The 26,322-nt window shown below is 42.4% G+C and overlaps 1 protein-coding gene across 7 annotated transcripts in view; it reads right to left on the reverse strand.

The window, feature by feature from the left end:
* The window catches only part of si:ch211-200p22.4 (phosphatidylinositol-binding clathrin assembly protein), a 119,210-nt gene that overhangs the window by 13,671 nt on the left and 79,217 nt on the right, over positions 1 to 26,322 (reverse strand). For 4 of the 7 annotated variants that reach the window (XM_051944149.1, XM_051944153.1, XM_051944152.1 and 1 more), the window contains 9 exons: positions 25,461 to 25,546; positions 25,198 to 25,321; positions 19,526 to 19,659; positions 17,167 to 17,267; positions 14,454 to 14,564; positions 6,569 to 6,709; positions 5,765 to 5,795; positions 5,238 to 5,370; positions 2,788 to 2,811 (listed from right to left, as the gene is read on the reverse strand). In XM_051944149.1, coding sequence (XP_051800109.1) covers positions 2,788 to 2,811; positions 5,238 to 5,370; positions 5,765 to 5,795; positions 6,569 to 6,709; positions 14,454 to 14,564; positions 17,167 to 17,267; positions 19,526 to 19,659; positions 25,198 to 25,321; positions 25,461 to 25,546 — 885 coding nt within the window. The remainder of the gene's footprint in view (positions 1 to 2,787; positions 2,812 to 5,237; positions 5,371 to 5,764; positions 5,796 to 6,568; positions 6,710 to 14,453; positions 14,565 to 17,166; positions 17,268 to 19,525; positions 19,660 to 25,197; positions 25,322 to 25,460; positions 25,547 to 26,322) is intronic. The other 3 variants (XM_051944155.1, XM_051944154.1, XM_051944151.1) reach the window with 2 other exon arrangements.

Consider the following 26,322-nt stretch of genomic DNA (forward strand, 5'->3'; position numbering starts at 1 on the left):
TTTCCTATTACAAACACTGATTCAAGATTTAATTGACTCTACTGTCACCTTAGCCGCTCGTTAATGAGTGAGCCATCTGTCCGTCTTTGTGCCTCCTTGTGCAAGATGACGGTGGGAATCATTTTTATTTGCTGTTTTCTAGAAGTTGAGATGCTGTTTAGGCGCCTCTACCGATATTTGAGTCCATCTTTCTTTGCATGCATCGTGCTTTACATTTATCACCCCTCACCTGCTGCTTCTATCGCTGCATCCTGCTCTGTGCATTTTATTTTATTATTAAAGGGAAAAATAAATCTCTCTTCTCTACTCCTTTTATCCCCAGTTTCGGGAGCTCAACTTCTGCTATTCCCTTTTGACGTTCTGGATTTCCTCTGCAAAGCTGCGACCTCAGACGGCCCTGCAAGGTCAGGCCAAGGTTAAAGAAGTGTGCCGGGTGTCTGGATGGCATTTTAAGTGCAAAAAAATCTCAGACGTGGGAGTTTCACTTGTCATGCACGACGCGATACAGCCGACTTATTCACCGCTGTTACCTGTGATGTCTTATATATTCTTTCCACTCGCTGTCATGACTTATTTATTGTGTTATGGCAGCTCTGTTTGGAGATATATTCACAGGAGATGATACATTTTCTTTCTAAGGGACAGTAATGAGCAGTTCTATTAATATTTCCCATCTCTCTAAGCTGTATTTGTCCATGGTCAAAGCTTTCTGTACACTGAAGGCAGATCCTAGTCACTGCTGACTGCACCACATAGGAGTGTTTGTCTTGTACCATATAGGAAGAGGAAAAAACATCTTAGTTTGTTTTGCTGAAGGGAACAACATTTATTTATTGTGCTGTTGAATTAATCCCCCCAGGCAATTTCTGTTCCTGCTTGCTTGTCAGCGAGAGTCAAAGGTGAAATAATGCAGAATTAGTCGCTTCAGCATTACTTTCACAACTTTCTTCGTACTAAAAATGAGGAAAAAAAGGCTATGTAATTTCATAAACAGCTTTTTAGCAAACGGTACTCAAACAGGAGAAAACTGTGGATTCGTCGGGGACTCATTTCAGCTGCAGCTTCGGAGCTCTGGTGAGTATTTACAGCGTGTCTGAGTCACAGTGTGTGACTCAAAATAAACTGCTGGGCCCGTGTTTGTTGTAATAAGGTGCAAGAGTGTGCTTCTTTGATGTTTTAATAGATTTTTGGACAACAATGGAGCTCCATGGCACAGAGGAAGGAGATGTAACAGACGCTGGATGTACAGGGAATACTGCTTAGGAGGATCAATTCACGGTTGGATTTTTGTTCCATTGGATTTGTTGACAAAAGGCTGATCTCCACTGCAGGAACTTGAGGTAGGTGTGAGGTGGCGCTAACATTTACAGGAAATAGTCGCCTTTGTGTTTCCATTGTGGTGTTGGGTCAGACAGCTTCGACCGCGACGCTGATTCTACAAGTATACCAACTAATATTAACTTTACTTGTATACCAACTAATGTTAACTCTACGACTATACCAACTAATGTTAACTCTACGACTATACCAACTAATGTCAACTCTACAACTACACCAACTAATGTTAACTCTACGACTATACCAACTAATGTTAACTTTACGAGTATAACAACTAATGTTAATTCTACGACTATACCAACTAATGTTAACTCTACGACTATACCAACTAATGTTAGCTCTACAAGTATACCAACTAGTGTCAACTCTACCAGTATACGAACTAATGTTAACTCTATGAGCATACTAACTAACTCCAGTTCTATCAGCACAAAGGAAATACAGCAGAAGGAGGCTTTGCTATGTTAGCATATGTGGTGAATTTGACGGTGGAGAGAGGACATCAAGGGGGGTAGATAAAATGATGCCGATGTCCTCTCCAAGTTTGATAAATCAGTGCAGTTTTTCAGGGCATTTCAGAAGTGTCTATCCTGGAGTAGGTACTTCTTCCTCCATGCAAACGCTCCAAAAAGACATTCTCAGGGCGCCTTGAAATGAGTTGCTGCAGTGTGAAATGGCCAATCACCTGATTAACAGACGACGAATAAGGAAGTAAATGATCAATTAAAGATCCAAAGGGTTTCAAGTAAAAGGTAACCGGACTTTGCTCTTTGGTTCAACAACCATTTGGGAAGAAAATGGGGCTTGATATACAAAAAAAATTACATTCATTATTACAAAAGTGATTTCATGCAAAGATCAGAGAAGTAATGCATCCTATATGAGCATTTTCTGTTTAAGTGACAGTTAAGGCTATTACTACTGTTCAACTGTCAATAACAAGACATCCCTCACTTCGTCATTTAGTCAATAAACCAGATTTTCCATGTTTGCACAACAGTAAAACCACACTGGATCTTTCTGATTGTTGCACGAAGAAGCATAAGTCCAGTTGCCTCCTGCCGAAGCCCTTAAGATTACCTCGACTTGGATGACTCAGAATCCCCACAGACGTCTTTAAAATAGACTCTCAGATCAATTCGGTGTAGAAAGTGTGAGAAGGAAAAGGCAGCACCTTGTTCCAACTTCCTGGTACCAGTCAATTTGCTTTAGCGCTTACATAACTAGCAGAGAGCATTAGCTCGTAGCACAGAGGTGAGAAGGTTATTTGTGGAAATTGGGCGAGAGCAGAGTTTTGAAACAAGTGCCTCCGAGGGGCGTAGGATAAAGAAGAGGTGACAGAGAGTGAAGATGAAGAGGAGGATAGTGAGGGCGAGGTTAGAAGCCTAGAGCAGACGTCTCCGAGCACCTCGTTAAGACTTGTCTTACTAAACAGAGATAAGTACTTACATAACTAGTATAGAACATTCCATTCTGCATCAGGACGCGACAGGGAGAAAAGGACAAAAGACAGAGAAAGACAGAGGAGGGAGGAAGGCGAAGAAGAAGAGCAGAAGTGAAAGACAGGATGGGAGAAAATGAGGAGGAGATGATGAAAGAGGGAAGCAAACAGGTGTGACGAGGTAGCGGCCGAGACAAGGCGAGAGAGAGGAGTGATGAAAAGAAATGAGGGAAACAACAAACAAAAAAGTGAAAGAAAGGTTAGAACCACAGCGTAAGCAGTAAAGCAATACATAGAAGGAAAAAAGAAGAACAACGAGTGGTCACGACGTGCAGATGTCAAAAGCAGGAAAACAGGACGAGCAGATGACAATGCAAAACAGAGTCACAACAAAACAGAAACACGAGTGAAGGAAGACGAGTGGATGACGGTGCAAAACGGGCGGAAGAAAGAGGAAGGGGAGGTTAGAGGCAGCAGGGGTGAAAGGGACAGCGAGGTAGGAAAGAAAGAAAGAAAGAAAGAAAGAAAGAAAGAAAGAAAGAAAGAAAGAAAAGCATCAACAGGAGAAGAAAGTAAGAGAAACAAAGGAAGGAGGGTTAGTGACAGTTTGTCCTCGTCAGCCAGAAATTGCAGCCCAGAGATCAGGAGGACAATCAGGAGCTGCCAAGATCAGCAAACATTCACAACCACAGACGCATTGCATGCACAGGCTGCTATACACAACCCCATATTCTCACAACACCTCCGTCTATACACAGGACTAAAACCAAACACTGGCATGCGCAGGCTGGCGGAGCATTCAGCGTTTGATCTGCAGCAATTTTAGATTCGTTCTCACGTCCTGCCAAGGTGTTTGCAAGCTTCAGTCGACTAAATGTAACACCGTCGGTTTATGAAGGTCCAGAGTAAATATTTAAAGTGATTCTGCATCTAAAATTGGCAGAAGAGACATTTCTGGGAAGTTTTCTTTCTGGCAAAGAGGCACAGAGAAGATACAGCACACCCTCATTCGGTGGATTGAGTTACTGTTGCTCTGCTAGCTGTTTGGAGTCTTTATGCTAAGCTACCCAGCAGCTGGCCGTCAGCCCAGGAATAGTCCAGCACATAACTCTGCATAAAAAAGCAAAATGACTGTTTTTAGACTTTATTTTATCCAAAAGATAAATGAGATACAGCACAAATTGCTAATAAGTGAGCTACTGGTAGGTGGACGTGCTAAGCTAAACCAACCTCAGACTCGGCACAAAAGCAAACAAGTACTTTTCCCCTAGCTGTCAAACTGCCGCTTAAATATAAGAAGTCAGAACTTTTCAAACACCTCCAGAGTTTGGAGGAACTTCCCGTAAGAACCTTTCAAGAGTTAAAGAAAACTTAACTCTGGTTTAGTGAGAGTTTTGGCCATCATTTGTGAAATCCAATCAGGTGGGATGAGAAACATGAGTAAAAGATCAGTAAAATCATCCAGGAATCAATGTGAACAGTTATTAACACCTCGCTGTGGAGGAGAGCCGTCCATGGACGCCATCAGGGTGAAGTTAAACCAGGAAGCTAGGTAGAAATATGACTGTAATGGTTATAATTTTACCTCAAATCACTCTAATCCTGTCCTCTCTCCTCTGGCTTCCTGTTCGTCACGGAACTGATCTGACGATCATACTGATGGCTTTCAAAGTTCGAGTCTGGCCCCAAGCTACGACATGCAGCAGCAGTGTTACAGCAGGGGTTACAAGCAGAGTGGTTGAAACCGCAAAACATCCAAACTGAGGTTTAGATCATTTCTGTGATATTTTATGGTATAGATTTTAGTGGCACAGTGATCTAACCCACAACCCAAATGAAGCGTTACAGTGGAATGTCAGACCATTCTTGAAAACACAAAGCTTTGAACCCATTTTTCTCAAAAACTACAGAAAGTGGGTCACATCACTGTTTCCAAGCCCTTCAAGTGTCCCAGATCATCAAACTAATATTTACATTTACTCAACATTAGACAGAGATGACCCACAAAACACGATGATTCAATAAAGAGTCATGGAAACCCTACAAGAAATAAGTTATTGCCCCCTGAACCCAATAACTGGTTGATCCCTTGCAGTAAAATGTTTGTTCCAGCTTGTGATCAGTCTTTTCCATCACCATGGAGGAATTCTGCTCCACTTTTCTCTGCAGAATAGTTTGAATTCAGTCACATTAGATGGTTTTAGATCATGAACTGTCCTGTTCAGGTCTTGTCACAGCATTTCAATTAGACTCAAGTCCGAACTTTGACTCTGCTACTCCAAAAACCAAATATGTAATAACAGAACATTTCTGTAGGGGGGCAAATACTTTTTAATGGCACTGCACATAACTTCCAGGACTTGCAGACACCTTGACGGACCCTACAGGATGCATTCTCAGGTTGCGAAATTCACTTTAAACATGCGTTTTGTGCATCAGTGTGTTTCTGCCTCCTTACCACATGTTGTACCGGCATGGGCTGCGGCGCCATTGGTGCAGGGCTCCACTGTGTAGTCGACATGGTCTTGTTCTGCCAGTTCTGGCCGCCCGTCAGCTTCTTCTCTCCCGGTTGGCTCCACTGCATCTCTGGCCTGTAGGGCGCCACAACAAGCTCAATGTCAGGAGGTTTTATTTAAGGTATTTTCACCTGCTCAAGGGGGGAAAACATCGCATTTACTCTGCTTTAAACTCCACTGTTTGTTTTGAATTCCCCCACGAGGTGTATCATGAATTTTAAGAACTAACAAAGTGTCTTTCACCTTTAACAGTCTACAGACACTTTGTCACCGACTTCTGCACATAAAACACTTCATGATAAATTTGATTTTCACTTTAGCGCTTGAATGTTGTTTGTACTGTTGCCAGGATTCCCGAGACAAGTACAACTGGAGGGCGTCTCTATATATATTTTGTCACTGCATAAATCCTCCGACTCGGACTACAAGCACAACTTAGAAAAGTACCATCACAGCACAGGAAACTTACTTCTTGGCTGGGGTCCCACCAAACTGCAGATCTGAAGGAAGGGGAAAAACACAGAGAAACTGAGTGATCACAGTTAAAAGAGTAAAATGAAAGACATCCAGGCAGGTATTTCAGCTTTTAGATATTGCTTTTCTCTCTGATGTTACTTTGTTTTCTCATTTCTCTTGTTCTACTGTGTAATACTTTTTAATCAAGTTTTAATCAAATATTTCTCATGAAAGGTGGTTTAAAAGTCTGCAAGCTACCAGAATAGATTCTAACCAAGTAGATATTATGATTTGAGTAACTAATAAAAAGGGTATGAAAGAAAAGGCTGTAATATTCACACACAAAAGCAAAGGGGATGTAAGAAGGGTTCTCATAGTCTTGTCTCGACTGTCGAGAGATAAACATGTACGAGCTTGTATTAATGCCATGAAAAAACTTCCATTTTCGTATATTTCTTACACTTAAAAGTCCTAGATAATCAAACAAACATTTACATTTACTGAATATTAGACAGAGATAACCCACAAAATGCATGATTAAAGTGGTTGGGTTTAATGAAAACCTACAACATTATGTATAATTGTCCTTTCAAGGTCTTGTCACAGAATCTGATGTGAACTAGCTTAAAAATAATTTGCTTAATAAATGAGTGATTGCAAAAGAAACACGGTCTAAACTTGGCCATGCATAGATTCAAGGCCAGGCGTTGTGCAAAGTTATGTAACCGTTCCACCAGCATAATTCTGCTGCAAATACTTCAACTTGTCAAGAGCTTTTTTCCTCTCTTTGTTGACACGTTCGCAGCTCGACACTTACTGCCCACGAGGTTAGCCAGAGAGGAGTCGAGGTCGTTGGCTAGCAGCTTTCCTCCAGGATGGATGGCCATTTGAGGAGGAAGAGGAGGTGCGGTGTGCGTGGGAACTGTCGGCTTTAACAGGTCTCCGAGAGCATCGAAACCTGAAGGAGAAATCAACTCGCATGTGTAAATGAGCTGGAGAAAGCTGTGCATTCGTGAGCAGAGAGGCTGGTAGCGACATCGCACAGAGAAATTAACATATGGAAGTTCAACACACACACAGAGACAGAGAAAAGCAAGAGCAAACAGGATTTTCATTTAAGGGGGCGGCAGACTTGACCATTCGCTAAACCCTTTCCCTCAACAGTGACTGTTCAATTATAGCTTAGCAACCGTAACTAGGCACAGGAGGCCTTTCAAGCCTCGGATTTCTCCATATGTTGAAGTGATACGATTGATTTTTCAGCAGCAAATTACTGTCTTTGTCTGCTTTGAAGTGAGTTTGCCGGCTACCAAACCTGTTGTCAGCCAGGAGAAACACAAAAGATTAGAAAATTTGTGCAATATGTGTGAAAACTGGTTCTGGATGCCACTATTTCAGACTGTAGCTAACGTTAGCACTTTATTAAATTCAGGGAGATCACACAGTTAGCAAAGACAGCACTTTGTTCTCATGAAATCAAACTAATGTCACCTAAAGAAATTATGCATCATGCAGGACAGGAAAGCTGGACAGTGAAGAACAATTAATTGTGAGGCTTTAAAAATGTAAAAACTCAAGAAGAAAGTTAAAGAGAAGATCAACGTGCAGACATTTAATCCTGAATCTAATTAGAGCCGACTCAACTTTCAACCTAATTTTCCCAACTTTTCAAATTCGTCGACTCATGGTTTGACCATTTTAATGAAGCAGCGGCGTACAGATTTGATCTGAGAATACTGCTGAGTTGTGGCTCCTTAATATGAACCTCAATCTCACTGCTTAATTGAATTCTTCCCGACCTATTTTTGGCATTTACCTACACAGGCAGAGCAGCTTCTTGTGTAAAGCAGATATGCTGTTTTTTTTTTTTGACTGTCGTACGGCGGCGAGCCTATAATCCCTGACTCAGTAGCTCGCAGCGGTTGTTCTAGAAGATTGATTTATCTCTTCGGAGCCGTCGCGTACACACACCCCGACTCCAGCGGTGATTAGCTTTGAACATATATGTGTGCGTGTCTGTGCGAGCGTGTGAGAAGCGATTGTGTTTGCACATGGCCGGTAGGTGCAAATGACAGAGTAATTTCCTGCGATGGTGTGCATGTGTGCTGTAAGTGTCTCTGTTAACAACTTCCCATGTCAGCACTCATTCTGCTAATGGCTCGGCGCTACTCTGCTGCTAGAAACCTGGAGGTGTGATGGAGTATACACGACCGTTCAAAACATTAGGGTCACCCAGACAATTTCGCGTTGTCCATGAAAACTCACACTTTTATTCATGTGCTAACATAACTGCACAAAGGTTTTCTAATCATCAATGAGCCTTTCAACACCATTAGCTAACACAATGTAGCATTAGAACACAGGAGTGATGGTTGCTGGAAATGTTCCTCTGTACCCCTATGGAGATATTCCATTAAAAATCAGCTGATTCCAGTTTGAATAGTCATTTATCACATTAACAATGTCTAGACTGGATTGATCATTAATTTAATGCCATCATCGTGGGAAAAAATGCTTTTCTTTCAAAAATAAGGACATTTCTAAGCGACCCCAAACTTTAGAATGGTGTGTATGTGCTGAAAATGTGGCTAAAAAGGAAGCAGAAATTAAAGCTGCATGATAAGCTGTTTATCATTAGCTTCATAGTGTGAATTCAACCCATGCTAGAGGCTTTAAAAATCAATATCTGGACAGGCGAAGACAGGAGCAAGGCAACAGAACAGGAATCAGGAGATGCACAAGCTGTACTGCTGCAGAAATACAGTGTTCCTGCAAAACATTAAAAAAAAAAAAAAAAAAAGAAACCAAAGGGAGGCAACTGATGGTGGGAAAAAAAGGGAGGAATAATATTTAGTTAGGAAGCGGTGTGTAGGTCTGACAGCGGTGCTGACACAAGAGATTCAGAAAACACTTTTCCTGCTAGCTTAGCAGATGAGAGAAAAAAGAGGGAGAGGAGGGAAAACACACAGAGACAGGAAGAAGTCGAGAAAGACGGGAAGAAAAACGTCAACGAGCCAAGAAGGGAAATTAAGAGAGCACAGGGGAGAGGCGAGGAGAGAAACCCAGTTCTGCTCACTATCTTTTTAATTCTCTCCACTCTAATTTCTCTCCCATTGTCGGCATTTCCATTATTGTTGTCACTGTGATAAAACACTCTGGCAATGTGGGTGATCTCTTTTTGTTTTTTTTCCTTCTGTTTCTTAAACCACCATGTCAGTAAAGCCGAGTGAATTAAATTGAACCAAGGGAGCAATAGAACAGAGACAGAGATAAAGGGAGAGGAAAAAAGAGAACGAAAAAAGCAAAACCATCAGAAGATCACACACACTACAGGGAAGAAGAAGAAGAAAGAGAAGTAGAACATGAAAAAGAAGCAGAGGAGGAAGAAGAAGAAAGAAGTACAACAGGAAGAAGAACAAGAAAGTGAAGAAGAGGAGGAAAAAGAAGAAGAAAGAGAAAAAGTGGAAATAGTAAGAAAGAGAAGAAGTAAGACCAGAAGTAGAGGAAGAAACAACAGAAGAACAGGAAGAAGAGAAGAAGAAGAAAGTGGAAAAAAGAGGAGAGGAGGAGGAAGAAGAAGAAAGTGAAGAAGATGACGAAGAAGAAGAAAGACAAAAAGTAGAAGTAGTCAGAAAAGAAGAGGAAGAAAGAGAAGAAGAATAGGAAGAAGATGAAATAAGAGAAGACGACGAACAGGAAGAAGAAGAGAGGAGAAGAAGAAGAAGAAAAAGAAGAAAGGAGAAGAAGAAGAAAGTGATGGAGGAGGAGGAGGAACAGAAAGAAGAGTCGTATTGAACTAGGAGGATAATATCAGTGCTAGCTTTGGTATTTCAACAATAGATCTGAGAGTCAATGGAGTATTGAAGATCAAAAGTGAAGCAAGGAGGTAAATCCATGTCAAGGGTTTAATTCCAAAACACTTCCTACCAACAGATCTGAGGAGGAATTTAAACAGGCTGGAATGGAAACATTGCCGGCTTTATCAAACCTAGGCGTCCCTTATGGCTTTATTAAGACATGACAGGAGCTTTACAAAAAGAGCTTCACACCATAATTGGCACCCGGCGTGCGACAGGGAGCAGAATTGGGTCGAAGCCATCATGGATGAAGAGGGTCGCCGGTTTTCCTCACAGGCGCCAACAGTGACGGACTTTAAAACATATGCTGAAGCCTCATTTAATGACCACTGTGAGTGCCGAGGCCTCTCATCTGACAGCGAGGAATAATTCTCTTATTAATTTGAAGCTGGAGTGCGCCATTACATATAAGTGAATGTCCATTACGTTCCAGCCAGACAGCGGTGACTAAACCAGGTACATCTCTCTGTATCTCACAGAAGAAGAGTTTAAAAATCTGGTGTTGGTGGTGAGGAAGTGATGGGAAAACTTAGGACATATCAAAATTGTCTGTGTGAAGGGGAGACCACAGCTCTGCACTGAAGGTTTAAACATTTATTAGCTCCATAAAAAATGAGTCACTGTTGTCTGTCAGGCTTTCTTTTCAAGCATGGCACATTTAAAAGTATTTGCCCCCCTACGGAAATCTTCTATTGTTGCATATTTCTCACATTTAAATGTTCCAGATGATCAATCTAATATTTGCATTTATTTGAATATTAGACAGAGATATCCCACAAACTGATGTCACTCTGTGAAAAAGTAATTGCCCCCTTGAACCTAATAACTGATTTGGCAGCAACAACTGCAGTTAAATGTTTGTTCCAGCTTGTGATCAGTCTTTTCCATCACCATGGAGGAATTCTGCTCCACTCTTCTCTGTAGAATAGTTTGAATTCAGTCACATTGGATGGTTTTAGATCATGAACTGTCCTTTAAAGGTTTTGCCACAGAATCTCAATTAGATTCAAGTCCAGACTTTGACTCCAGAACCTTCATTTAGTTCTTTCTGAGCCACTCAGAGGTGGACTTGCTTGTGACCGTCTAAAAGTCCTGGAGCTCATCTAGATATTCATTTAGTAGATTGGTAGCTAAGGGGGCAATTACTTTTTCACATAAGGTAAGAACGACTGGACAGTATAATTCTTTCAACGAATGACATTTAAAAACTGCATTTCGTGTTTTCTGGGGTTATCTTTGTCTTACATTAAAAATTGTTTGATGATCTGAAATATTTAAGTGTGACAAATATGAAAAAACAGAAGATTTTTGTAGGTGGGCAAATATTTTTGCAAAGCCCTGTATAGTTTACACTATTGGAAACCTGAAACCTCATTAAAAAAGAAGACATAACAGATACTGCACTGCAATTCATCTGCTCAGAAACACTGATGAAACAAATAACATGAGCAATGTTTCACTGAAAATGGCAGAAAAATGTGTGAATGGCAGAAAAGTCAGAAGACATGAAGCCCTCCAGAAGAAAAGATTAACAACATGGTTAAAAAGTGGACCCAAAAAAATGCAGATAACAAACCGTTCAGAGGAGACAGAGGGAAAAAAATTGAATTGTGAATGTAAGGAGGGGAGCAGATGGAAAGGAGTTGCCTGGGTGATTCTTGCCTTGTGAAGTGTGATGGGGAGACGATGAGGCAAAGACTGAGATGAAACGAAGGGAGGAGGAGGAGGAGGAAGGTGGCGACGGCAACAAAACAAAACGAGCAGAAGCAGACAGATGGGATGGAGCGAAATGACAGAAGACAAACGCCGACATGGACGGTTACAGAAAACAAAAATCCAAACACATAGGTAACACACACACATTAAGCTGCACACACACTGGGATTTCTGTGAGATGCTGCCAGCCGCCCAGATGGTGTATTGGTAGTTGCAGCTTCAACACAAGCTCTATTAATAGAAAGAAGTTAGTCCGTCCAAAGCCAGGACCACAAGCCTCCAACTGTTAAATCTGAGCAGAGCAAGCAGAGACCGGCGAGGTTACACCAGATTAGAACAAGCCAGAAATCACCCGAATACGAAAGGAAACATTTGAAGAGGTGACGCTACAGCTGCGCAAACACGACTAATTCTGCCCAGTGAGGAAAATAATGTGGCAAAAGACGGCCAGGATTTCATTTGGGAGATTTTAGGATAGGCTTTCCTTTTGGCATATTTAGTGATCTGCCTCTGCAGGATGACTCTGTGTTGATTGAGTCGTCCTAATAAGTGCTTTGACTCAAACAACTGCTTGATAAATTCGGACAAATTTCTGATTACTGATGCTGACTGACGAGCAGAAATTTTGATGAAGTTTCGTCCTGAAATAGTCACTGGAGGAAGACCCCACTTGGAGAGTCTAATCCGGCTGGACGACTTTGCAATGTGTAAAAAAGATTGTTTATTTACCTTCATTTAAACAGGAAGTCCCTTTGAGATTACGAATCTCTTTTACAAGAGAGACCTTGTAACGCGTACATGATACACACATAAACAGTAAAACAGATTGAAAGCTATTCCAGGACAGTGACCTCTTAAGACAGAAAAAAGATGCTAAATTTCATGAGCTAATAAACAACGAGTAAGCCGATTGGAAGTAAAATGCTGCTTCAGATTCTTTTGCACTCTGGAGAACAAAGTTCTGTGAAAATGACTATTTACTGTGGAAATATTTAAGGGCATTGGTGCAATAAAACATCAATCAGGTTTGGTGAAGTCCTATTGTTTATGAATGGCTACAACTTTTATATACAATTTTATAACTTGGCCTTGTTCCTTCATAGTTTAGTTTGTGCGGTGTGTCAGTTCAGTGGTCAGGAATACTACACAAATGTGGAAATGAACATAAACTTAAAATAATTTCTACATCTTGACGAGTTGATCATATGTTAAGATAGTAGATCGTTCAGTTCCAGATACTCTGTGATCTGTAAGTTGTAATGTGTTAAATGATAAACTGAGGCATAATATTGTTGATGTTTCGTAAAAAAGATAGTTTCTTAAATGCAAACATTTTCAGAACGTACTTTTTTGCACTAAAACAAAGGGAAACATTCGTTATTTATAGGTTATTATCTGTATTTGGCCCCTGAACTAAAATGACTAGCAAGCTTGGCGCCTGGGAATTGTGTACGGTTTGTTGGAAGGGTTTCTTAAAAAGTTTCCTTAAGAGGTTCTTGATTAAATTAAAAGGTGCCTGGCTATCCGGAAAAGTTCTTGAGCTGATACAGTCTCAAAAAGGTTCTTGAGTTTTCAAGAAAAAGCATACAAGTTCCTAAAAATGTTTTTGGAAAATTTCCTGAGTGCCGCGAAAGGTTCCCGAAAAGGTTCTGAAAGTCTTACAGCGTTTCATGTGTTCCTGAAAAAGTCTCTAAGCCCTGTTCGCTTTTGGGTTCTCAAAAATCCTTCACTTTTCTGCACAAGGTGTTGAAATGTTTTCTACCCAAACCTGTGAAATGAAGGAACCATGGCTTAACACGACGCCACTTGTCACCAAAGAGTCCCAGAGTCCCACACGGTAACTTCTGTTTGAGCTCCTGAAGTTTAAACCTACACCTCTTTCTGAACTTCTGTCTGCCTTTATGATGAAAATAGTCTTTAGATGACCTCCGCAGGCAGTCGCTGTTATCTGCTTTAAAATTATACGCTTTGCAGGAGCGTCTCGGGACCCAAAAGGGTTGAGAAGCGCCGAGATTGATTGTGTCAGTTGCTGAGAGGTTAAAAGAAAGTGAGCTAATAGGAGGGAACGGAGCCAAAGTCTCAGACCTGCAACACTTAAGAGCCATCAGTCTAAAGCTGTTAGCATAACAGGCGGGAAGTCACAACAGGAGAGGTTCCTACACATCATCTCTGCCTTTCAAGACTTCATTTTACCCTGGATTCAAAGATTTCGGTCAACTATTAAATAATAAAGATGCAAATTATTAATTTCCCTTTTCAGAATTGCTTTATAATTGATAAGACTCACAAAGCGTCACGTTAAAGTCAATAAAACACAGTGAAACACCAACATAAACAGATTTAACTTGAGCATTTTATCATTTTTTAGAGGTTAGTAATCTTGCTAACTGGAAGAAAAAGACAAAGGCAAAAGCAGGCCTGGGATGGGGTAACTTTTTAACTTTTTCAGGTAACATATTACCCTTAAAAAGCCCTGAAAACACATGTTGTCAAGCAGTCTGTGTAGGAAATCGTGATGTTATGTGAGGGGGTTCGAAGCAGAGAGGTCTCGCTCACAAAAAATAGAAGAGTTTTACATAATTTCTGTAATATTTTATGGTCTAGACTTTAGTGGCCAAGTGGTCTAACCCGCAACCGAAATACAGTGTTACAGTGGACTGTTAGACCGTTCTACAAAACACTAAACTTCGAACCCAAAAACTACAGAAAGTGGGTCAGACCACTCTGCTTCCAGACCCTTCATATGTTCCCGTGCAAATCATCAGCTAGCAAAATGAAAATCTGATGACAGTTGAGTGGTTCATCAAACCACACAGACTATTCTCAAACTAAAAGATCAATTTGGTTTTTCAGGATTTGAAGATTTGAAATCTCAAAATCTACTGAATTTGAAGTCAGCTGATCCCTCGTCTCTGGATTTGAAACTTTTCTCAAAGCCTTTGGGTGAATTATAAGATTTCAAACAGCAGAGCTAGAAAGCTACAGAACGCCCATCCAGTCGCAGGAGCAACCACAAGCTGCTGGAGCTAGACAGAGGGGTTAGTTAAATGCTACGCTTGCACTGCCAGCAAAAGCCAAGAGGTTTTAGTTTTCGGGTCTGTCCGGACAGTCGGACAGTGAGGGCTTTACCGGCTGCAGGTTGTGGGCCGTTGTTACTGGGTGTGGCTTTATTCCCAAACACGGCATCGAAATCTACGGTCATGGCCGAGGCGGTCTGCTGCAGAGGCTGGCTCTCCAGTCCTGAGGAATGCAGTTAAATATGACTGATTAAGGTCCTGGTGGTGGTGTTCAAGCTGCATGAGATAGCACTCGCTTCATCTGACACTTTTGTACAGAAGAAACAGCTGCAGATATGTAAACTACCATTGAAAAGTTTGGGGTCATCCAGACATATTCATGTTTTCCATGAAAACTCACACTTTTATTAATGTGCCAACATAATTGCACAAAGGTTTTCTAATCATCAATGAGTCTTTCAGCACCATTAGCTAACACAATGTAGCATCAGAACACAGGAGTGATGGTTGCTGGAAATGGTCCTCTGTACCTCTATGGAGATCCATTAAAAATCAGCCGTTTCCAGCTAGAATAGTCATTTACCACATTAGCAACGTCGAGACTGGATTTATCATTCATTTAATGTTATATTCATGGGAAAAAATGCTTTTCTTTCAACAGTAGTGACGTTTCTAAGTGACCCCAAACTTTTGAAAGGTAGTGAATGTTAAGATAACAAAGTCTCTGCTGTATTTCCTTCGTGCTGATAGAACTGGAGTTAGCTGATATATTCAGAGTCAATATTAGTTGGTATAGTTGTCAACATTGCGGTCGAACCTGTCTGATCTTACACCACAATGGAAACACAAAGGCGACTTTTTCCTGTAAATGTTAGCGTCACCTCACACCTTCCTCGAGTTCCAAAAATTAAGACATTTCTAAGTGACCCCAAACTTTTGAATGGTAGTGTACATCAGAGTGAACCAACGTGGTCAGCTTGGCTCTAGTGAGGATTCCCCCACCTCCTGCTAAACTAATACCATTAGATTAGCATCGTGGACATAACAGTTCTCAATGCACTGCCATTGTTGTTGCTTAGTAACTTGGGATTCTGTACAGGGCTGCTGGGAATGTCAGGCTTTCAGAGGAGAGTTAAGCCTATGCACGAGAAAATCCACTGATGCACCTTTTGTTTTTTCTTTGTCTTCATCCCTTTTGGGGATTAGAGCTCGAAGCCTGGGAGAGCGGTGCCTTTGTGGGATCCGATGCAAAAAAAAATCTCTGTGAAACGCCCCAATAAGTATTAACAAGCATGATGTCACTGATAGTGAAAGTGCTAGAAAGCAATTCTATAACTAGAAAAAGGTTTTCTAATGTCACCTTACTTTTCTGAACACCAGTAGTTCGCAATTGTGCCTTGGCACCATTACTGGTGCTGAATGTGTGATTAGGCAAAAGTAGAAGATTTCTGTAGGGGGCAAATACTTTTCCTAAATTGCAGACTTTGGGCTTTGCAAATTTTATTACGTGGCTTTCTTCTGCAGGAACTTGGAGCATTCTACAGCCTCACAATCAGCTCTTTCTCTTTACTTTGTAGCCCCAATCCAAATAACTCATCCTGTTCCTAGTGATGCTACAGAAGAGTAAACTGCTCCTCAACAAGACAATCAAAAGGGCAGAAAACGTTTCATTTGGTCTCCTTGCCAAGCTGAACAAATAAGTATCATGTCCCCAACAGCAGTTTGTTTTGTTCGGTTCTTTAATTTAAAAAAAAAAAGCCCTGAAACGGGTTCTACAGGTATCATTACTGCAGTCAGAACACACTCGAAGGACTAAACCTTCCCTGAAACAGCTTGCAAGTTCCTGCAGTGGATAACAGCCTTCTTGCCTTGACTAAAATGCAATTTATGTAAAGGAACAATTTGACATTTTGGAAAAATATGCCTCTTGTTGAGAATTAAACGACAAGCTTAATACCGCCCTCATGTTTGTTGGTAGAATATGAAGCTAAAAAGGTAACAAAATCCAGCTTTTAATCCATTTTAAGCTCACTAATTATGTGTAAGTACATTCCTTTAACCAAGCAAAGTACATCTCCTGTCTATAATCGGACTAAAAACCTCACCAGCTCTTTCACATTTACAACCTTGGATGTTTAAAGAAGCATCCTTTGTGTTATTTTTGGGAAAAGCTGAGGGGTTCTTATCTCGACCGATAGCGTGAAGGGCTGACACCTAAGCGAAGAATGTGAATTTCTGACCAATCTCTTAATAAACTGCTTCAATATAATCCCGTCATAAAGCCTTTAATACTTTAACAGAGCCTCCGCATGCATCTTTGTGCTGCAGTGTTGGATTCGAGGCAGCTGATATGTCAACGCTGGGTCTTGCATGAAAAAACACAGGCTGTACTGTACAGTGAAGCTAATACGTGGAAGGGGAAGTCAGCATTTCAGCTGCATTTTCCACACCGACAAACAAGAAAACGAGGAGCGGCCGGATGGATCTCGGCTGATGTTCCTTTCCTTGAGCTGGGGACGAAAAACTGCGTGTTTTTACAAGGAAAACACCTGCAAAAAAAACTTGTTTTACTGAGTCTCAACACAAGAGGCTGGCTGGGTCATGCAACATTAGTTTCAGGAGAGAGCGGGTGGATAGATGGATTCCATAAAAAGAGAAATGAATGGTCAGACAGTTGGATGGGCAGACAGGAGCACGGCTGGCCAGGGGGAATATTTCAGAATTAAATCCACCTGTGAACATCTGCATGTGCACGTAGGCTAGGTGTGCGGCTCATTTCGGCCTTCATACATGTGTAAATGTGCGTTTTTGTGCGGGTGACGTACCTCCCCAGGCACTGTTGACGGTGGAGATGGAGGGAGTGCTCTGCACAGCGGGGATGAAGGCCGGCTGAAGATCAAACAGGTCACTGTTCAGATTGGGCACGCTGAGGAGTTAAAGGAGGAGAAAGAGCGGGATGGAAGGACGGAAGAGCCACAGAAGAAGAAGTGAGAGGAGAGATGAAAACAGCGAGGGGAAGAAAAAGGCAAAAATAAATCAAGCAAGAGATGAGGAGAAAAAGGGAAGAGAGATATGGAGAGACAGATGGAGACGGAGCATTAATATTTAATCAATGGAGCATAAATAGCTAAAGCCACCAGTAAAAATGTTCGTTTGTCACAGATAAAGATTAATCCTCTCCCTCTGAAGGGCTGTAAAAACTTCCGCGGAGCAATAAAACAGTTAGGAGCAGTAAATTCAGAGCGCGTTACAGTCCGCGCACGTCGGTATCGAGAATAAATAGTCTGACTTTAATTCTGTTACCGCTGGAGTCTGTCACAGATGCAATACAAGGGATTGGGATCTTTTTTTTCTGTTTTGTTTTGGGAAGAAATCTGAAGCAGCCTACGGAGTTTTAAAATGCATACAGAGTTTACATACAGATCTATTTTTGGATTTCTGTGGGCAGACGGAGGGCGGTTTGAAACTCAAAGCAATAAAAAGATTGTTTTTAGCATATTTTAGCTGTTCATGAAGATCAAACTCGCTGCTCGTTCTGGAGAAGAACACAAAAAATAACATTTCTTCAAGCTCATGTAAACATTTTAGCCACTTTTAATTTTTTTATTCTTGTCTGTCGCCATCAGGGAGCCTCTTGTTCAGCCCTAAATACATTCTGAAGCATAATATCGACAATTAAACTACAACCAGACACACACTACTGTCAAAAGTTTGGGGTCACTCAGAAATGTCCTTATTTTTGAAAGAAATGCAGCTTTTTGCATTGAAGATGGCATTAAATTAATTAGAAATACAGTCTAGATATTGTTAATGTGGTAAATGACTATTCTAGCTGGAAACAGCTGATTTTTAATGGAATATCTCCATAGAGGTACAGAGGAACATTTCCATCACTCCTGTGTTCTAATGCTACATTGTGTTAGCTAATGGTGTTGAAAGGCTCATTGATGATTAGAAAACCCTTGTGCAGTTATGTTAGCACATGAATAAAAGTGTGACTTTCCACTGAAAACATGAAATTGTCCGGATGACCCCAAACTTTTGAACAGTAGTGTGCATGAAACTACCTCCAGCAACAGATGGGTTTTTATTGTCTCACAGAACACCTGACAACCTCATCTTCAGCTGTGGATCAGTTTTAAATACCACAATAATGGGAAAAGTCGTACTGTGTCTGCACAGAAGGACTCGTTAGAGCTGCACATTAACGAAGCAGCAGCATCGGTGCGTTCAGGCTCAGTATTCGGCTGTAGGACACGCTCGTTTTGGGAACAGTACACTGTAGTTACTCACCAAACACAGGAAAAGGAGCTTCGAGCGTAAAAAAATAGGCTTTGGTTTGTGTCTACGGGCTTATAGTGGGGGTAAAACAGCACGAGTATATCCTGCAGAATTGATTAAAATAGGAGACGATCTATTCTGTCAGACTCATGGGAGATAGACAACCTAAGAACACAGCCAAAGTGCTTTCTGTGTAAACAAGGCATTGCAGTAAGGCTGTAGTTTCCAGGTCCGCTGGTCGATTTTTGGGGATTTTTTTTGGATGGTTACTTGGATGGTAACAAGGAGAAAGAAGTCTGATGTGGCTGCAATTGTTCAAACAGACGTCTAAAAAGTCAAGCGTACATTTTATAAGTTGTTGACGTCAGGAGAAGTGACAGAGCAGCAGTAAATGCAAGCGATGCAGCTGGGTTTTTTTGTTAATTTAAATTCCCCTTTTTGGTTCTTAGGGACAAAAATAAAGAAGTCACTGGGGTATCCCTATCTGCAAACATTAGCTTTTAGTGTTTGTTTGAGTCATTTAGGCTGACAAGGCTAGGGACCACTCAATGCACTGTGGCTGATTTAGTTCATCTGGAGATAGCATGTATAGATTTTATTTATTAATAAGCAGGCATGATTTCAGTCAACCAAGATGGGGTGTTTTTGTGGCAGGACATCTCAACAAAGGGCCAGTTTTACTATGTGTCATCTAAACTGCATGAGATGACAGAAAAAGTAAACCCCAGCCTGACTTCTTCATTAAAATACTGTGAATTTTTTGCTCACGGTCACACTTCCATACAAGCAGTGCAGTAAAAATGTACTTTCAGCTGATTGCGTGGTGGATGTCTGACTGTACGAGCAGCTGAACATTTGTCGGTGTGCTCGCTTGTTTGTTTGCCTGCTTGAGTGTGTGTGCACCTGTTGGCAGACAGCGTGGAGCTGAACAACTCCGGGGTTTGTGTGATGTGGTTGTTGTTGGCGCTGCCTATCGACTGGCTGCTGGGGGAGGCAGAGGGTGGAGTCTGCATGCTGATCTCCTTCAGGCGCTGGTCCTGGAAGACACATACATGCACAGAGTGAGAAAAACGGCAGAATGTGATCAGGAAGACGACGGAAAAAAACAGACGTTTCCCACCGCAATGAATAAGACTTCTGTTTCCAGTTTGCTCAAATTCTAGAAACTGACACATCGCGAGGACACGCACTGAAGGCGGCACAAAAACAACTCCTTTGAGCCGTGTTTGTTTGGAAACTCTTGTCAGGCAACTCACCTCAAAAATGCACAATGCCCAGTCACGATGAGTGAAAAGTTGTAAAGGAAAAAGTTACATACGTGTGCTTTGGTGGTATTCAGCTAGTTACTGGCTGCAGATGTAAGACTCAAAGCCAGGCCTGCACCCAACTAAATTTCCAAAGTCAGTTTACTGCTAGGACTTGCCTGCCAAGGTTGTCCTGGTGGTGTGGGATTCAGCATACGCAACAATAAAATGATAGACTATTAGTTTAAAGCACTTTAAAACTAATTAGAACGGCTTCCAGGGACTTTTTTTGTTGTGATGCTAGAAACTCCAGCACGCCTCAAACAGTGTCTGACCCTGTCCTGCTGAGATCCAGGTGCTGCTGAAATGCCGACTATTGTTCTCTCTGTGACAGATACACCAACATCAGCAAAGCGCCGCCACTGCTGCAGCTAAACAGACACAGTCAAGAACAGAACGGCAACAGATTCTGATTTTTACATTTATTTCAGCTGATGAACTCAATACGTGACTGTACTAGCTTCTCATTATCTCAGACAGAGGAAAAGGACTGCTGATGTTTGCACGACGCCTACCAGCTAACCACTGCTCTCAGGTAAGAGACCCACCTGGATAACGCCGTGAAAAACACCAGAGGTTATATTACTTGCTGATCCAAGATCATCACTACAGCGCTTTGAAGGTGTTCCCACACATTTGCAGTTGTATGAATTTGCCCACCTCCTCCAGACTTTCATTTCTTGCATGAATTTGAATGTTTTGCTTCGGGGTCAGTCTGATGCATGCTGGTAACAGCGGGGACGTCGGACTGTCAGCAACTTCTTATTCCTCTGCAGCTGCAGATGACTCTCTGTGACAAGTTTTAAAATGTAAAATGCATCACAAGCAGTGGGAAATAATCCATACTGTTTCTGCATGCACTTTATAGAACGTGAAGAACCTGGGGCTGCTGTTTTTAGACTGTCCCCTAAGCGAATACATCGCCTTGTTTTTATCATTCTTGCTGTTTTATTGCTTATTCCGTGAGCTCACATCCCATCTGCCTATATTTCCCGATAGATCTTATTATTTGCTGCAGCAATGACCTAATTTCTCCACGGGGATGAATGAATTTGTCTCCTATCATGTGGGAATAGTCTGTGGGAAAACTGTCATTTTTTTAAAAACCTAAATCCTCTTTCAGGACATGCTGTGTTTTGTATACGAAGCGAAGCAATTTATGGAACAACAGCAGCGCAAATTATCACCCCGCACAGAGGGAATGGAAACGCAGCTTCTCACGGCGTCTCCACACATGACCACCCGGCTGTTTTAATTCAACGTTAAGGTACGGAAATGCTCCAACTCACTTTACAACCTCCACCACCACCTTTCAAAGGGATTCTGAGCGGATTAATAAACAGAATCTCCTGCTGTACCGGCCCCAGCCAGGCCCAGTCCTCTTCATTTTTATTCTGACGGTGTAGCGAGGAACAAATGGGAACTGCTGTTATTGTTTGGGCTAAGGCCCCAGCTGGACAGTAGCTGAGTGTGTAAGTGTTTTCCTATGTGTGTGTGTTGAGCCCATATGGACACCAGAGAGCGCAGACAGCTGGACTGGAGTGTTTGGACGACCCCTGCTAACCCCGGCGCTCTCACTCTCTTTCTTACTCCGTTATGTTCTCACTCTCGCTTTATCTTCCCTCTCCTTTCTCGCTAAACCCAGAGGTAATCAGTGGACCTTGGCAGGAACGGGGCAACCAAGGGCACAGAGTAAACAGCGCGCTAAAATCCAATCAAAAACGCGCGCACAAACAAAAACACACCGGCAACATACACTGCGACTAATCTGCCGGTACATACACATGCTTCGTGTACACGCAGAGCTCAACAAAGCTCTGGCTACACCGCTAGACATACAGTATCTTTTACTGGCAGGATGTAAGCATGCTTAACACACTCCCATTCACACTGCTGTGAGCTTGTGTTGTAGCTTCACTGCTCTTACTCAGTTACAGTCTGCTGGAAGGCAGGACTCCCCGGGCTGGAGCAAGAAATGTCAACACGTTTTACACTTGACTTTTCTATTGCTCGGCTCGCCACTAAGACTCCTGGCCTTTATCCTGGACGGGAGTTCACCAACCAGCAAAGACAATGGACAATCCACAGCACCATACATACACTGATCAGGTAGCCTAGCCGCGCTAGCCAACCCACGGCAACGAATTTAATTCTCTGCCAGGGTGGGTCTAGTTACCCTCCATAAGGCTCGAGGCTGGATGCTCCTAAAACTGGCCGGACCAATCACCATGAAGTGTAGAGTCAGAAGGCGGGCGTAACTAAGTGACGACAGAGGTGCGACAATTCTGACAGAAACAACCGGCGCACAATAAACGGTTATCTTTCGACTCGGCTTTGGCCACAGCCCTTAAAGATTTGAAGCTAAAATTCAACTTGAAAGATAAACAAAGGACGGCACTGAAGTGTTTCATTGATGCCGACGGGATATGGCAAATCCTTAATATACCAGTTGGCTCCGCTGGTTGGGAAGCTAATGGGACTTAGCCACAATCCGCCGGCGCTCTAGGAACTACGTCAGCCTATTCGTTGCACTGATTGGTTGTATACCTGCCCAATTGCTGCAGAGTGATTTGAAAGACAACCTTTTAGCCCGCCTCCCTCCCTGTCGAGCAGTCCTAGACCCTTTTGTCTTCAGAACATGGGTCTAGCGTGGCTAGGCTACCGATCAGGTAGAACATTCTGTGAATACACAGTGGATCAGTTTGTTATGTATGGAGCTGGGTCAGGGTGTCCATGCTGAACCTGTGCACCGCTGAAAGACCAACAATGGACATCAGAACTTGACCACGGAGCAATGGAAGAAGTCGGTCTGGTCTGATGAATCACCTTTTCATTTAACAAAAAGAAAAACTTGCAAATCTTGCTGGTATTCTTCCATGTCTACACTGATCTTCTACCAGCTGTGCACATCACTACAAGCAAACAAAACTATGAAAAAAATGCCCCAAATTATCCAAATCTCGACCAAAATGACTAAAACTTATCTAATATTCTCATAATTTGTCCAAAATGTGTCTGAAAGTAGGGCGAATCTGTCCCAAATGACTAAAACCTGTCCAAAATGCATTACAAAGAATGTCCAGAATGACTTAAAATTACTCCAAAACGTTACATATAAAATAGAAGAAAGAAGGTGCAAAAATAACATCTCTGTGTGCACTATTCTGCTTCTAGCTGCACGCAGTGTGATGCTTTGGGCAACGTTTTGCTGGGAAACCTTGGGTCCTCCATCTATGTGGATGATACTCTGACACATATCACCTAGCTAAGCATTGTTGCAGACCATGTACACCCTTTCATGGTATTCCCTGATGGCTGTGGTCTCTTTCAGCAGGATAATGCACTGTGCCACAAAGCAAAAATGGCTCAGGAATGGTTTGAGGAACACAACAACCAGTTTGAGGTGTTGACTTGGTCTCCAAATTCCCCAGATCTCAATCTAATCCAGGATCTGTGGGATGTGGAGGACAAACAAGTCTGATCCATGGAGACCAAACCTCACAACTTGCAGGATTTAAAGGATCTGCTGCTTCAGGGGTCTGGTGGAGTCCAGACCTCGATGGGTCAGAGACCAACGCAACATTAGGCAGGTGGTCATAATGTTAGGTCTGATCGGTGTTTATTTTTGCATTAAAATAATATGTTATTAGTGAGGGCTCGAGCGTCGCTGCTGCAGATTTCTAGTTTCTTCTTTCTGCTAAAACAGCCCAATTCTTCTATCTGGGCCAATGTCTGCAGCTACACTTTGTCATTTGAGCTGATTTTTCTGTGATTCTTTAGCTCCGAGGATCAAACCTCTGCCTGCACAAACTTCTCCTCTCACCGGATCCAACAAAATCTGCCACATCTTACTTTCATTTCATGCTCGACACCGACACCCTCCCGTACAAGTGGGTTCAATTATAAAATGAGTCTGTAAAAAGTCCGAGGGCTTTCAACTTCTGCAAATGTGAGTTTGTGTAAAAAAAAAACAAAAAAAAACTAAATGTATTAACAAGCAATGCAAAAATCATCAGGAACCACTTAAAGACTTTTATGTACTATATTTGATTTGATGCTAAAGATCCAAGTTACATCTGAAATTTTGTATTTGAATGAAGAACAACACAAGAAAGGAACAATGCATGCTGATTGTACATATTTCAGGCTCTGATAGATCTGATTTGACTGTGTAACGGAACATCTGAAGCGCCAGGTGTTAATGTGCTAACTGGAGTGAACAGGTACGAGGCGGATGAGGCGGCAGCCTGCAGACGATTGGCTCTCGGTCGATGACATCTAACGACGACGTGAGCCAAGATGTTACTGCATGAATCGCTCATCTCCGTGTCATCACAACCAGCCCAATTTTTAACATACGGACGGCTTTATTAACCAGTAAAAGTTCATGAAGGCGTTTTTTAGACACCAGAGAATGCATTTTGGTTTGCTGATTTTGCGAGGCTCTGATAGATCTGTTTGTTACTCCATCAAGGAACATAACGGAGTGACGATCGCATTCGTGTGGTTGGCAGCAGGAAACTGATGTACCATTCACTTGTTGCCATGGCCTCAGTGACGCTGTGCTGCTATCTGGCAATTATACAGAAATCTTAAACATATCTGTGGATTTGTTTAAGACTATAAGCTGCATCACTGCCAAAATCTAATCACTTGGTCCTTAAGTCATTTCTGACCTTCCCTGAAAATTTCATCCAAATGTATTAGTCTGCTTTTGAGTAATGTTGCTAACAGACAGACAGACAGACAAACCAACGCCGATTGTCACATTACTCCGTCACCTTCCTTGGTGGAGTAATAAATAACAAACAAATGCTGCATTTCTAAAAAAAAAAAAAAGAAAAAAGAAAAAAAGAAAAAAGCTGCATTTCTGACAATGCCATATGGGGGAATGAGCAGCCTTGGAGGAGTACTGCGCTCTCTTGATGCTTTTCTTGTTATTTTGGTCGTTGTTCCAGCTCCACCGATCTGTAAATATATCACACACACCTATTATCAAATCTCAGCAATCTGCTTCTGTGGCTGTTTGGGACTTGGGGAAGACAGCTCCCCTCCATGTTGTGTCTGCTTGCACGGCTGCATCTCCAGAGGGAGCTGCAGGAAATCTGATAAATTGCCTCAATTGATGTCACTTGGAAAGTCACTTGGAAAGTCACTTGTAAAAGGCGACGGCGGTAAACTGCTCGGCCTGCCGCCGCTGGCCTTTCCGCCGCCACAGCTCTGACCCTGCGATTCAGAAGCGATTTGGCCTAAATGTGTGAAATGTGTTACCTTAAGAGCCTGCAATCTGGCCTGCTCCTCTTCCAGGGCTTGCTGCTTCTCCTTCTCGTCCATGCGGCTGAAGGACATGCCGGTGGAGGACAGAGACGAGACGGCGCTGGACAGGGTTGATGCTCTGCAGCGATGAGGAGGAAATAGAGCAGATGAGCAACTGGGGGAAGCATTGTGATGTTTTCAAGAGTTATTTTTAAAAAGGGGTTTGAACTGCCATGCAACAAAACCTGATGCAACTGACAGGCAATTAAGACGTCTACCTGGTGTCTGCGTTCAGCTCCTTGGTCTTCTTGCCCTCCAGAGAGGCCAGGTGCTGCTCCAAAGCCTCCAGGAGGCTGCTGGGGGCCTGAGAGAGGAACGAGTACAAAGATGAAGGAAATTCACTCAACTTTTTTTGTTTTTGGAGAATCTTTCTCTTTTGCAGTTTCTCTCATCTGCACAAAGCCCCGCCTACACATACAGTAGCACACACACATAGACGAGCACAGCACCCAGAGTTAGTTGGTCTCACAGGAAGGTAACAGAGTGCATCAGGCTCCAAGAATAGCCATGGCAACATGCAGCAAACACTCGCACTGTTAGCAGCAGACTCAAAGGAGAGAGAGAGAACAAAGGAGGAGGCTGAAAAACAAAGAGTGAAGGGGAAAAGGTGGAGAGAGGTTCGCGCCTTCGTCTCCTGACTTGACGCGAGCAGAGGCCGATCATTTCTTCTCTGTTTCCCTCATTGTCTCCAGGTCCTGACATACCTGCACATACCGACATGTCAGCACGTCTCTGCCGCACTTTCACTAAATCTCCCTGCATTTATGCCACGTGGGGATTGAGATTTACACTTCTTATCTTTTATCCTTTACCTAATTACTTGCCGATAAAAACAACTGAGGTCAGCAGTGAGAAGCTCTAAATATGACTGAAGTTAGCGAGCAGGTTACTTGGGGATTGTTGCTACGCTACCTCAGATAACAGATTCAAGCTCAGCCCCGATTGTTCACAACGCTGCGTCTTCCTGCGCTCGTTAAGCGCCTCATTACTGCTAAAAAGACCACAGGAAACAAGAGGGCAAAAGTGAGCCAGACAGCTGCGTTGTTAAGTATACGATCAGCCGCTCTCCACGACTTAACA

The sequence above is a fragment of the Acanthochromis polyacanthus genome, chromosome 23 (genome assembly GCF_021347895.1).
Source record: "Acanthochromis polyacanthus isolate Apoly-LR-REF ecotype Palm Island chromosome 23, KAUST_Apoly_ChrSc, whole genome shotgun sequence".
NCBI classification, from domain to species: domain Eukaryota; kingdom Metazoa; phylum Chordata; class Actinopteri; family Pomacentridae; genus Acanthochromis; species Acanthochromis polyacanthus.